Here is a 13,673-nt window from a genome sequence, read left to right as displayed (position 1 = left end):
CACTAAATAATGAACACTGCAGAGACTGTCCAGCGTGATAAAACGCTCTATTAGACGGACTGTTTTAAATGAGTGATAATTGGGGCACAGCCACAGTGAAAGGTTATTCAATTTTTATCTGCAGAAGAAGCTTTTGACAGACTTGCTCGAAAAGTCACCTACAAATAGCACCTTCTTCAGATGAATTTGTCCAAAGGGGTTTTCTGGCATGTAGCATCTCTCTGACATTTGCAGGGTTCTGCTTCTCCCAAGGATCAGATCAGATAGTCTGGTTTCTAAGAAGCACTTGGGCTTTTCATCGGCTTTCTAGCAAAGTCCCCATTATCCCTGCTTTCATAAAAATTGAATTAAGTTGTTAGGTAAAAACTCAGTCAAATCCACTCAGCACTCCACGACCAGAGTTTAAAGGCCAGAGTTAACCACTATTAACAAGCAACAGGGTGCCTTGGAGACTCACACCCGACACATTCCTTTCCCTCAAAGGAACATGGAGGTCTTTGACATTTGTCTGTATCATTTATAATGTAAATTACACTGTTGGCTTTAAGCTAGTTAGTAAAAGAAACTTTCCTTGAATACATGACAGAAGAGTCTTTCAAAACTGGTCCTCTGGGGGCGTAGCCAGCCACAGTGCCCCACCTTAAAAGCTGGTGCAGGGATGCCAGGACTGTTTCCTCCCCTCTCCCTTTCAGTGCTTGCCATGCCATGCTGGCAGGTCACAGACTCAGCAGCGCTTCACCCTGTTGCTGTGATTATGTGGGGGGCAGCTTGAGAACGGCCTGGGTTTGGAGGCACCCTAGCACGGGTGACTTCTAGACATCATGTTACACTCTGAAAACAGATTTAGTCACCTTCTCCTCCTCCTTCTTCTTATTCTGACCTTGGGCAAATGGCCAAACTTCTACGCTCCATGATAGTACTTTGTTAAATGAAGAGAATAAAAGCTGGCCTGTTAACTATAGCTGGAGGCAGGGATGTGCGATTAAGAATTAATGTCTATGAAGGTCTTTGAAACTATGGACTGTACTCTAACCGTGGAGTGTCACCAATGTCATCATGCCATCCTTTGGGGCTGTTAGATGACACACATTCACACGTGCACTCCTCTGGCAGGCCAGAAAAGTTCTGTGTGTACCACTGATGAATACATAAGCTTTTTGAAGTCTGTTTAAATTTAGAATATTTTTCTAAATTAAGGTCTACCCAGTGATGAGGATTTCCTGCACAAAATCATGCAGTTCTACCCCTTATCCCTATCAAGATTCATCTCTCTTCATATAATACATTTTCTAACAGTGGCTTTGTGTCAAAGGTGAAGAAAATTAAAAGGCATGTCTTCCTCCAGTGGAGTTCATTAAGTCACAGATTCACAGTGGTTCTTAGGCTCATCTCCAGTTTTAAAGCACCCACATCACCCACAGGAGCTGGGATTTAACAGTACCATGAGTGCCTTCAGGTCCTGGCTTTACTGTTCCTCACTGTAACACCTGGACCATTTGGCAGCCAAACTGGTCCCTTCAGATTTATCATTTAAGCTGTACCACCACAGTAGCCACCCTTCCTCACTATTCGGGAGGGCGCTGCCTTAGCCAGGGGATATTTGCACCCTTTTCATAGTCTGGGCCTACAACTTCAGCATGCCATTTAAAACTCTTATTTTCCAACTTCTGCCGCCCATCTTTGCCAAAGATTTTCATTTATATTTATTCTCCCCGTTTCCATTTTATAGTTTTGTTTGCAGATGCAATCATTCAGCTGGAAGCTTCCAGCCACCACACTTAAGCATCCATGATATTATCATATTTTAATAAAATATTTCCCTTATGGATACAAATGTTGGCACTTTCAAGGAAATAGCCACATAACTCTTTATGGGCAGATACTTAGAACTGCGTAATTATATTGGAACGCCCACAGCACTAGCCTCCTCTGGCTCTGCAATTGATAACTGCCTCCTTACAGAGTGGGAGGAGGCTCTGTTCCCCAATCAGGACTTGGCACAAGACAAAGAACATTACAAAATATCACCAGACTGACACAGAGAACTAGCTTAGGTCTTCAGGACAAAGAAGAGAAGCAGGACACGTTCTATATCAACTAGAAGCAAGCTATGTGGGGATAGGCAAAAGTAACCATAATTTGGGATATACTCATAGTAGGAATGTCTCCAAAGGGGAGTAGCCCTTATGCATTAGCATGTAGGATTACTTGAAACAAAAAGGAACATGAGAAGTCCCCAGGGTACTCCTGAAGCTTGGCATTAATGCACAGCCATGGCACATACCAATGAGCAGCAGATCGCAGCCCATTATTCCTTTGGCATCCAGGGAAAGCATCATCTCCACTCCTAATGTCAGCAGGCAGAGTCCTACCAACCAAACACCCTGACCACAGCAGCTCCCACACCGTTCTTTTCTTGTTATGAATTTCAATGCATTTGTAAAAATCAACACAGTTCAGTTAAGGCTGAAAATGAGCAAAAGTTATCAGTTGGTGTTTTTGCCTCAACAAAACATGATTAGTTGTTAAGTCGGTATAACATGGAATTGCATTAGATTTTATTTTAATGAAAGAAAAGTTCATACAGAAGTATAAGCAATGTTCATTGAGAAGCCCCAAATACACTCAGAGATGGCCAGGGGGTGGGAAACTCTTGAGGGAAATATGTCACCAATGCTAATTTAATTTTCTTAGTAAACAGCATGACCATGAAATTAAACAATGACTTGGAAAATATCATCAATAAAAGAAGAATGATAGACATGGAGACATAGAATCAATTCATTTTAGGAAATGACAGCGACTAACACCAGAAAATGATGAAGGGACTAGAAAACCTAAGTACAGGAAGATAATTAAAGAATCTAAACACACAGGGGCAGGCTCAGCAGACCGAGGTGGGATGTCTGATAACAGTGTACAAATATTTGAAACTTGTAAATACTGAAGCAAGGAAGAAATAACCACACAGAGAGTTCTAATTGAAAAGAATCAGATGCAATTAGGATGAGGGGAGTTCTGGCTTAATGGTTTACCAAAAGCAAAGCTCTGGGACACTTTTATCCTCATATGTGTCATGGCAGAAGATTGGCTGGGAGAATTGCACCTCACTTTTGTTTGCCACCAGGACACAAACAAACCAAGATAGTGAGTTCTTGTATGAAAGAATGCAGATTCCACTTTAGAAAGCATTGAAGCACATAGTAGGGAACATATGAACATGTTCTGGAATGCCATGAAGCCATGTTGACATGTAGGTATGGTTGACCATCTGTTATTACTTCTATCTACATTTTCAATGATAGAATTTGGCTGGTACCTGATTCTATATGCATTCAATAGGCTTTGCAGTGCAAGCCATTTGTGTTAGGAGAAATCTTCTGTTCTCTTTTAGTACCTTTAGAAGTATAAAAACAACATTTCAATCATTTTGGGCAACAGTCAGGCCACTAACTGATAGGTCAGAATGAGTCACTTGCTGACTCTGTTACACATGCAAGTACCTTATCTCTGTGGCTGGCGCTCCCTTCCACAAAGTAGGGTCCTATCAACACCATGCCTCTAATAGCAGAACCAGCAAACCTGCTCTAAAACATTTCATTCACACACACACATACACACACACACACACACACACACACACACACACACACACACACACACAGCTATTTAAATGGAGGAAGACATGTTCAGGGGCTCTAAGTCAGTGGTTCTCAACCTTGACTGCCTGCTATTTAAAAGCAGATTCAATTCATATATTATGAGCTGAGGTTGTTAGACACCTCTGGACAACTGTAGGTCTTAGCTTAACTGGACTGGCTTGGGGTTCGGCACAACGCTCAGGCACACCTTGTCCCTTGCACTGAGGACTTCTGGAGCAGGGCCTCGTTCTCCTACTGATTAAAGCATGCATGCAGTCAAGTGTGAGAAGTGCTACCACAAAATGTTTGTTTGGAAGTAGATTTTAATTCAACTCTCCACATTAAAATCAAATGACAATGCATTAAAAATGTCTATCTTAGTGAAGAGACCCCAACATGGCTTTGGTTTAAATAATACATTTGTATGAGTTCATCAAATGCTGGCAATACCCAAGACAACTAAGTATCAGTGAGGCCCCAATGAAGCACAAAGCCCAGCCCCTCCTTCATGGAGACCTTTCGGAGCCACCACTTAAGATCTGCATCAATCACATCGTTATTTCAACTGGGATAGCTAGTCTTGAATATATTCAACTTGGCTAAACATTGGCTCATCACAGACACGTTCATTACATATACATTTAAAGGTCACTAGAAAAATTAAATGGGGAAAGCCACTTTGTGGTGGGAAAGTAGAGAGTTAATCTGGAATTCAGAAGGCGCTATCTAGAAAAGATTAAATGAATTGGTGGCATGGAAATTAATTTGAAAACAGTATCTATTTAAGGTATGGTGATAACACAAACAATTCATGGGAAGAGAATGGCAAGACATGAGGTATTCTTCGTTTCCAAATTCCTTATGCCCAGACTAATCAAGAAAAGATTAGATAGACCCACACTTAAGGACATTCTCTCTCTCTCTCTCTCTCTCTCTCTCTATATATATATATATATATATATATATATATATATATATACATACATACATACATACATACATACATATATATCTATCCAGCCAGCACCACCCCTCAATATGCCAAGGCCATCAAGAGCTGGAAAGTGACTTCTCAAAGGCCTCTGCTATGATTAGAAGGTGATATATATGGAAAAATCCCCAAACCTAAACAAAAAACCAGAGAAACTGGCTGGGTGGGGAGTAGGAGGAATTTGATCAAAAAAACACTACATAAATGGATGACATTCTCAAGCAATAATTGAAAACAATGAATAATCACAAGGGAAGTGTGGGAAACCATCAGTCTTCACGCACCAAAGGAGACATGATGGCTAAATGTACTATGATATCCTAGACAGGCTCCCAGGACAGCAGAAGAACACTAGACCAAAACTAAGAAAACTTTAACTCTAGACTTTAGTTAATAGCCATGTATCAGGATTGGCTCATTAGTCAAGACAAATAGTCTATCTTAATGGAAGATGTTAACAATGAAGGCATCTGGGAATGAGGCGTATGGGGGGGTTCTCTGTGCTGTTTTTGAAATCTGAAGTCTAAAAATACGAAACCTTTTTTTTTTTTTTTGGTACTTTGATAAAAACTGACTTAAGAGCTCCATGATGGCTCTGTTAGCATGACTGTGGTGTCTGACTGCCTGGCCTCCTTGACAACTGTGAGATGAGCTTGAGGGAAGGAAAGGAGTCAGTAGTACAACCAAGGTTTAAGAAAACAAAGAGGGAATGTGGGCCATCTTATATTGATAGGCTGACTTCAACGTTAAAAGAACCAAACAACTGAATAGCGGAATAATTAGATTACAGGAGAAGTCACCTGGGGTTGTACAAATTTGTCATGAATAAGTCCTTGCAGCTGTGGAACATCTGTGCCTGACAAGGAAGGGAGAAACATGGACCATTAAGGAAATCACAGCACTATAGCACTGACTGTGAGGCCCATGAGCACCTTGCATCGAGAGGATTCCCATGAGAAATGTGTCTGATAAGCTCTACTGCTGTTGTAGCCAAGTCAATACACTGGAACCTTTCATAGATGTGGGGTAGAGAGGCATACTCAAGGTGTTTTCATCATGTTTCCGGAGACTATGTGATCACTCACCCCTTCTCTTAGCACCTATAGAAAACATCAACAGGAAAAAAAAAAACTAGCTTAGAAAATAGAGGGCCCACAACACGCATCTCTGTTGGGGTGCATACGTGATTTAGGGGATGAACAGTGAAATTGTTATTCAGGTTTCGAGACAATCATGAAGACATTTTTTAGTATGCTGCAAGGGCAGAGTATATGGCCTGTCACTGTTAAAAACATCAGTGCGTGGGACGACGAGCCACAGCAACAATCAATAGAATGAGCTGACGAGAGTCAAGTGGGCAGAGAGAGAAAATGCCATTTTAACTGAATTAAAACAACCACATTGGCTAGTGGATACCGTGTGGTGCAGTGAAATGTGTACAATACATTACATGGCGTAACTAGGCAGAGTTTCTCAATTAAAAAAATTTCTGTAAAACAAAATAAAGGGTGGCACATTAATACTGACTACAGCTCAGATGAATTTCAAAAGAGTCATATGCAATAATTCCATGTACCTAAGGCATAGAAATGTTGTTGAGGCATAAGAAGAAAATGATGGTCAAAACTAAGTAACTAAAGATGACCTTGAACTTCTGATCCTTCTGCCTCTAACTCCGGAATTTTGGGATTATAGGTCAGTGTTAAAATTCCTATTTTATGGAGTGCCGGGGATTGAACCTGGGTTTTGTGCATGCTAGGCAACTTGTCTACTACATCTCCAGTTCTTTAGATACATTTTAAAGAGAAAATATTGAACACTGAATTTTTGAATAGAACATAACACATGAATAAAGGACTAAGGCATATAGCCTTAAGAGAAAAATATGGCCTCCTAACTAGTAATTTAGCTTACGTAGCACAGAGCTATATGTAACCACAGAAGCTATAGAACCTTAATCTTAGAGATTTGAACAAGATCTAATTCAGAATAGAATGCAGGCAGTCTGTGAGAAAGCAACCTGGGCAGAACATGTCCCAAAATCTCCTTCAGGTCTGTGTATCTACTTTCTGAAACTGACACATCCATATGGAGAGTGGAGAAATAAAGTCATGAGTTTACAATCAAACAAATTTCAACAAAGATGGTAATCACACTGCAGAAAGTACAATTTTTTCAACAGGAGATCAAGGCAAAACCAGACAACTGGGACTGCATTAAAGTTAAACTGAAAAGCAAAAAGTCAATAGAGTGGTAAGTGGTAGGAAATCTGTACAAATGCCCACCACGGATACTCATGCTCAGCTGGCTTGTCAACAAACCTGATGACTTGAGTTAGATCACCAGAACTCACATGGTACAAAGAGAAAACTGACTTCTGCAAGCTCCATACACATGCTGTGCCACATTCATGTGCTCTCTCTCTCTCTCTCTCTCACACACACATACACATACACACACGCAAGCATGCACGCATGCACGCACACAATACACATGCACACACACACATGCACTCATGCACACACACAGGCACCAGAAGAGGATGTGGGATCTCCTGGAGCTGGAGGTACAGGCACTTGTGAGCTGCTTGATGTGGGTGCTGGGAACTGAACTCAGGTCCTCTGCAAGAGCAGCAAGATCTCTTTATTAATGAGTTATCTCTCTATTGTCCGACTGAAAAACAGTTGGGAAGGGAACAGCTGCAGAGAAGTTTGAGGGGAGAACATCCTCAGGAGTTGGAATGGCAACCATGGACTGTGGAAGTCCCAAGGTAAAAGCAATGCTGTCTCCAGTCAGTATCGTGAGAAGATGGAGGGGACCACTTTGCGTGCAAAGAAGACAGTGACACTTAGGAAAATATTAAAAGATACAGAAAAAAATCACCCTTGGGAATTCACTCTGATCTCCTGGACAATATGTGACCAACCATACTTTGCCACCAATAGATGATAATTTTCTCAGGAGGTCATAATGTGTTCCTGGTGGTTGAGGACCCTGTTGTGTTTGACTGAAGAGACGTTTAATATGAAAATGGCTTTTTGCCAGCTATCTCTAGTCCATTATAGTGGTAATGTGAGTTTAATGCAACATGGCATTTACCATGGCAAAGAGTTACCAGGGTGTGGAACAAGAAATAAGCCTGATGTTGCCAGACATCATCTTCATGCTTTCTGCCCTCTTGGCTTGGAAATACTTAAGATGATGTAATCTTTGGGTCCACTTTTCCAAACAATAATAGAGAGCTGTTCTGTTTTAGACACTCACTGGCATAGAGTCACATTGACATGGAACAATCAAAGTAGGCCAATAACAGAATCTTCTTCTTTGTTCAGATGACAAACCAATGGGCATCTTTCCGGGAATTCACAGACCTGGCAAGTGGGGCTGACTGCTAGCAAGATAAATCAGGTTTGCTTGGTGTTTTGTTTTAGCAAATACCAGAAGTAGTGATTACAGTTCACTTGGGTCTTGAACTGATCTTAAAAATGCTGACAGTTAGTTAAATCACTCACTGGGTGGAATAATCACCCTGAAAGAAGCTGAGAGGGTGCAACTTGTATTATAAAATGAACTGAGCACACCAGACACAGCACTAATGGGCGTAGCAGATGAGATCTTTGTCAGAATAACAGAGATGATTAAAGGCATGAATTAGACATCATCTCTCCTGGTACTCTCAGTGACATGAACACAACAGCTAAATTGAGCAATTACAAAGTTAAGTGTAACTTGGAGAGCATCTTTCTCCTTTAGAAAACAGTTGGTATCAAGTTAGCTTAGCTTGTCTGAATCACTCAGTGGCTAGCTGCAAACTGTTTTGTCTTGTGAAACCCTCTGGGGAAGGGACAAGCTAGAAATCTAGCATCATGGTATGCCATCCAAAATAAGAAATGCATTATAAAATATTAGATTTTCCAGTGGCTACATGCGGCAGAACTCTGATAACAGGGTTGTGAAGTGGACTGGCCTTTCACAGACAGCTCTGTATGCAGACTGCTCAAATGTAATACCGGGCCCAAACTACCCCCAAAGGTACATTTTCTATTTGTACAAATTTCTGAGACTAAACATGTATAATTGTGTAATTAGATAAAACAACATTTTAAAATAAAAGTAGAAGTGAAAAGCATACTTTTCAAGAGAAGGTCAAAGCACATGACATAACTACTACCTGCACACTGCTTCTGCTGGCCTCCCCCTTCTGCTCCGCAGCAGCTGTCAGAAGGGGACATGATCAGCACTAGAGGGCACAAGCAATGAGCCTTCAAGGGATCTCACAGCCTCTGGCTATGGGCCTGTGTTTCACAGAACAATTTATCCCTGTGAATTCCATCCACTCCTTTTCCATTTCTAGGCTGCAATTGTGGTTACTCAAAAAATAATAATAATAATAATAATAATAATAATAATAATAATAATAACATCTCAAAGGACACTGATAATAAGTAACTGATTCCAAAGTTTACTGTCACAGTAAACATGGGCAGTTTCTTCCTAATGACCATCTGATTGCTAGCCCTAACAGGACAGAGATAATCTGCCTGCTCTCTTCCTGCCAAGAGCTTGTTTTTCCTTATTTTGCCTCTTCCCCTCCACTTACACATCTAGACTTGCTTTCTTTCCTGCACCTCTCCTCTACACTACACATTCTAGAACATTCATGATGAATTAATGCTTTCTAAAAAGCATTTATTGGTGGCTAGAGTGATAGCCCGGCACTTAATGCTCTTGCAGAGGGTCTGGGCTGGCTTCTGTTCCCAACACCTATATGGGGACTCATAGCCACCTATAACTACAGACCTAGGAGACCCCACACCTTCTTTTGGGCTTCAAAGGTACTAGGCACACACAGAGTAAATATACACAAATGCCGGAAAACTACATATATGTAAAATAAATCTTTATAAAAGGCATTTATTTTATAGCAATTAAAGTTTATGTGCCTTAAAGTTTTCTAATTATTATCTTTAAACAACTGGTCCTTGATTGAAGGGTTCTCATTTTTATTTCCTACCTTAATCCTCAATTTCTTAGAAACCTATATCTGTTAATCCTCATTTTCCTCTTTTCCTGAATAACTGTCATACTTATTACCTCTATTTTCTATTTAAATCACTTCTATTGTTCTCTTTTTAGATACTTTTTATTAGCTTTTATCTAGTTAGAGGATGAATGTAGCCATGCACTCAGGCTCTAAGAGAAGTTGCTGAAAGAAGACAAAAGGAATTGCTTTCTGTTCTTGAGACTCAGTGTTTCCATTTTAGAGTGTGTTGTGTTTCTAGGGTTTAGTATGATGACATGAGCTGTTTTGGCTTCTCCTACTCCACAGAAGGAATCTGAGATGAGTTCTTCCCCAGAATCTCAAAGTAAGAGAGACGCAGTGTGAACACACAGGGCTCTGACAACCTGGAGAATGCTCCCTTAGATGACAAGCACACTCACTCACATTCTGAATGGAAGTACTCTGCAATCAGCCAGCAGTTGCCACCCTCCTAGGCACTTACTCTGGGATGTAGAGAGGTTGGCAAATGCTGACTTTGTTCGGCCGGCCAGCCATTCCAGGCTTTCATGCATGTTGGCCAAGGCTTTGAGGTCGCTGACATCACGGAGGATGTCTTGTGGAGGAATCAGTTTGTCACCAAGGTTCCCAATTAGAACTTCAGATTCTTTGCCAAAAGCTGCCCTGAAAAACAAATCAAAGTCATAGTTCATTTACTGCTTGGGGAAGACTGGGGACATGTTTCATTCATTTATTTTAAAAAGAAAACGAAGAAACTAAAATATAAGCAGTAATCTATGTTGTGACAGAGCTGACTATCTTCAAATGTTCTTGGGGTGGGAGGAAGTTGCATGGTGTGCTAAAGGAACTCTGGAGACCACATGCCCCGACACGGCAGGGATGACTTTTGGGAAATGAACTGCTCTATTTTCACAAATTTTTTCTTCTAAGGGGGGAGAGAGTGGTGGGAGAGAGGGGGGGGAGGGGACAGACTGCTGCAAAACTGAGAAGTGATGACTAGGAGTGAGGTTTATATGATGGGTATGCAGAGCTGACATCCGAAGAGGTTGAAAGAGGTGCCTGGGGCCTTTCCTAAGTCCACCTTAGTGAACGGATGTGAGGGCTCCATTTAAGTGCAAAACTACAGCTTAAGCTTTGAGTAAATAGTGAATAGCAACATAAAATACAATAAAGAAGACTCTTAATGGACATACAGGCACTTAAGATCCAGCAATAGGGCAAGTGTGCACCATGACAGAAACCATGCTTTGAATTAAGTGCTATTAAAGATGTCTGACACTAAGCCTTTGCTCAAGATTAATTTCATTTTGACAGAGGGTTATGTTCTTAAACGGAAAAGTTATAGGTGATTGGATGATTTGGATAAGTTGTGCCTAAAGCGGCAATAAAGCACACTGGACATTCATATGAAATCTGGGTGTGTTGACAAACTCTACCGGTGATCTGAGAAAAGATATTGAGGTGATTGACTCCTAAATGGCACACACTGAACTTGTTTCCAAGTGATATTTGGGTAAAAATTGTGCTCCGGCTTCTAAGTTGGGAAACCCAGGTGTGAAGCTTGGCAACTGAAGGTGGGATGCCAGACTTCCCGGGGGGGGGGGTGCATCTGCTGGCAATGGTACTGACTTCTGTAGTAAAGTGAGGATTAGGTGAGGTGACTTTGAAAACTTTTCATTGGGAAAATATCAGTAGTCACTGAACAAATTCTATGGCCATTCCCCAGTTTCACCACCAGCAACTTGTAGTGAATTGTGTTTCCTCTGTTCTCATCCCCTGCCCAGGAATATTTAAGTGCATAACACAGTGCTTGGGATCTAATAGAAATCATAACATTTTAGCTATTATTTTCTTAGGGCCATTGAGAAGGCTATGTGTTGATAAATGCACTTAAACAGGTAAGAGTGTGAGCAGTGGGAACTAAGTCTCTAGGGGTAGTATTACAAATGGAACCTTCTAGTACTACAGTTACTCTAGAGGTGAGTTACTGTGACAGAAATCACTGCTCTCCTAGCTAGTACTCATTATTTGAGTCCCACCTTCACATTATTATGGTTGAAAGTGTGCCCAATGTCAAAACAATGAAACAAACAATCTCACTAAATTTCACTGTTCACTTGCAAATGTGGTCCTGAGTGCCATGTGATATGCAGTCAGAGCTGTGTAGGAGGAAGCTCTCTGGAGTGATCGTGGTGGATAAGGACTAATTCTGCCTACTCCCTTTCTGGCATGCGGCCATAGCATAGGGACTCTTCTCAAACATCAGAAGACTTAGAAAGTAGAAGTCACGGCTAGGAACAATGGAGTCTAAAGGTAAGATGGTTCAAGCATACTGTGACATCACAGGTACCACACCAGCGCCAGACAATACGCTTCTAGGCCTCAAGTCAGAGAAGAGAAAATGAAGGCCTCTTTGTTTAAGCTGCGTTTATCTCTACTTTGCTAGTGGCTGCTAAATGCAATTTTTAACTGACATGATCATCTAATCAGCATAAATGAGATCATCCTCAGAAATCTTCCTCTATATTCTGTCCCTAAAATCTAGTTACTGGGAAAAGCAAAACTAAGTCTTCTTCATGATCGAGGCCAGAAAACATCTATCATATCTTCCCTTGGGCCAGGTTGCAAATATTTACTTTTCTTAATATGTCCTTACAAATCAAATTTCCAGTCCCTTAATCATCTTTGACAGATATAACACAAAAATTGTCTCTGAGCTAGGTGGTTAAAAAGCAACAGGGGAGACAAAGAGCTTTGAAAGCCAGGCTCGGAGCCATTTTTATGCATGCAGGTCTAACTCGGGGTGGAATGTGGCCATCAAGACAAGCGTATTTATGCAGAAGTCTAATCCATGTGTGCAGGTCTATGTGCCCCAGGCATGTCTGAGCATGCTTCCAGCACTGGATGCTGGTCCTCTTCCCTCTGGATCACTGAGATTTGCTTAACCCCCTCAGACAGACAGGAGAGCAATAGACTTAGAAAAACACAAACTGCCTCATGTTGAATATATAGTAGACATCTCATTTGACAGGAACCCATAATCACCCCCTAACAACCTGGAAGACACATAGAAACCATGACATGGAGAATAACTGATTGACAGCTATAACCATTTCACATACAAAATCGTTCCTTTGAGGATTTGTGTATGAGTGAAAGAGCCTGGTGGAAGATTTTTATGTGTTACAATAATCTTAGTGGAATGGCTAAAGTAGCCTGACTGCAGATTTATTTTCTGAACCCTATGATTTATTAAATTGTACCATATCTACACAATAGAGTCATTAGAAATTATTCAGCAGAGAACTCTTAATATCATAGAAAATGTTTGGTGTAGCTTATTTTTACTGATGATATGCAGTTGGGTCAAACAAAAAATTGCACAGCATACAGTGTAATCTAAGTATCCCAGGAAAGGAGACAGGAGGACACAGGAATCACAGATAGTAGAACAAAATTAGGAGGAGAGTGGTTAGCTTGTGGTTGGCCTTGAGTTGTACCTCCAGTTTGATGGACATAACTAATGTTTCTGGAAATACTTCACAGCTAAAATATTGGTTATTGACATCTGCATGAGAATTATTGCTCCTTTAAAGTAAGAATTTCACATTAATTATCTTATTTTGAAAATATATTATTTAATGAAGATATACTTTTGAATGCACAGGCAACAGAACAATTGTGTTGAGAAGGTGAGGTAACAGATAACTTGGTAGTAACAGGTCCTCCCTCATCATTGTGCAGAGATGACATGATGTGTAGCCAGGGACAGATAGGAGAACTCACAACTCCTATCTTTAAAGAACTGATCTCTAGGAAAGAGTCCCTTCATAGCCAGCTGGCCAATAAGCTCACACAGCTCATGAAACTGAAGAAGTGTGGTAAGCTTCTTAAGCTTATATTTTACCATACTTTAAAGACCTTGATCTGACAAGGATTCATTTAAGAGAATTTTGCCAAGAGTGTTAAATCTGTTTAACTTAATTTTTACCACACAATTATAATCTTTAAGGAAGTCTAT

At 40.7% G+C, this 13,673-nt stretch overlaps 1 protein-coding gene across 1 annotated transcript in view; it reads right to left on the bottom strand.

The window, feature by feature from the left end:
- Exoc4 (exocyst complex component 4) overlaps positions 1–13,673 on the bottom strand; it is a 651,801-nt gene that overhangs the window by 93,114 nt on the left and 545,014 nt on the right. The window contains exon 14 of the mRNA XM_051175863.1: positions 10,137–10,315. Coding sequence (XP_051031820.1) covers positions 10,137–10,315 — 179 coding nt within the window. The remainder of the gene's footprint in view (positions 1–10,136; positions 10,316–13,673) is intronic.

This window comes from Phodopus roborovskii, unplaced genomic scaffold (assembly GCF_943737965.1).
Source record: "Phodopus roborovskii unplaced genomic scaffold, PHOROB, whole genome shotgun sequence".
NCBI classification, from domain to species: domain Eukaryota; kingdom Metazoa; phylum Chordata; class Mammalia; order Rodentia; family Cricetidae; genus Phodopus; species Phodopus roborovskii.
The sequence above is the reverse complement of the archived record's forward strand: the minus strand, read 5'-3'. Positions and strand labels throughout refer to the sequence as shown.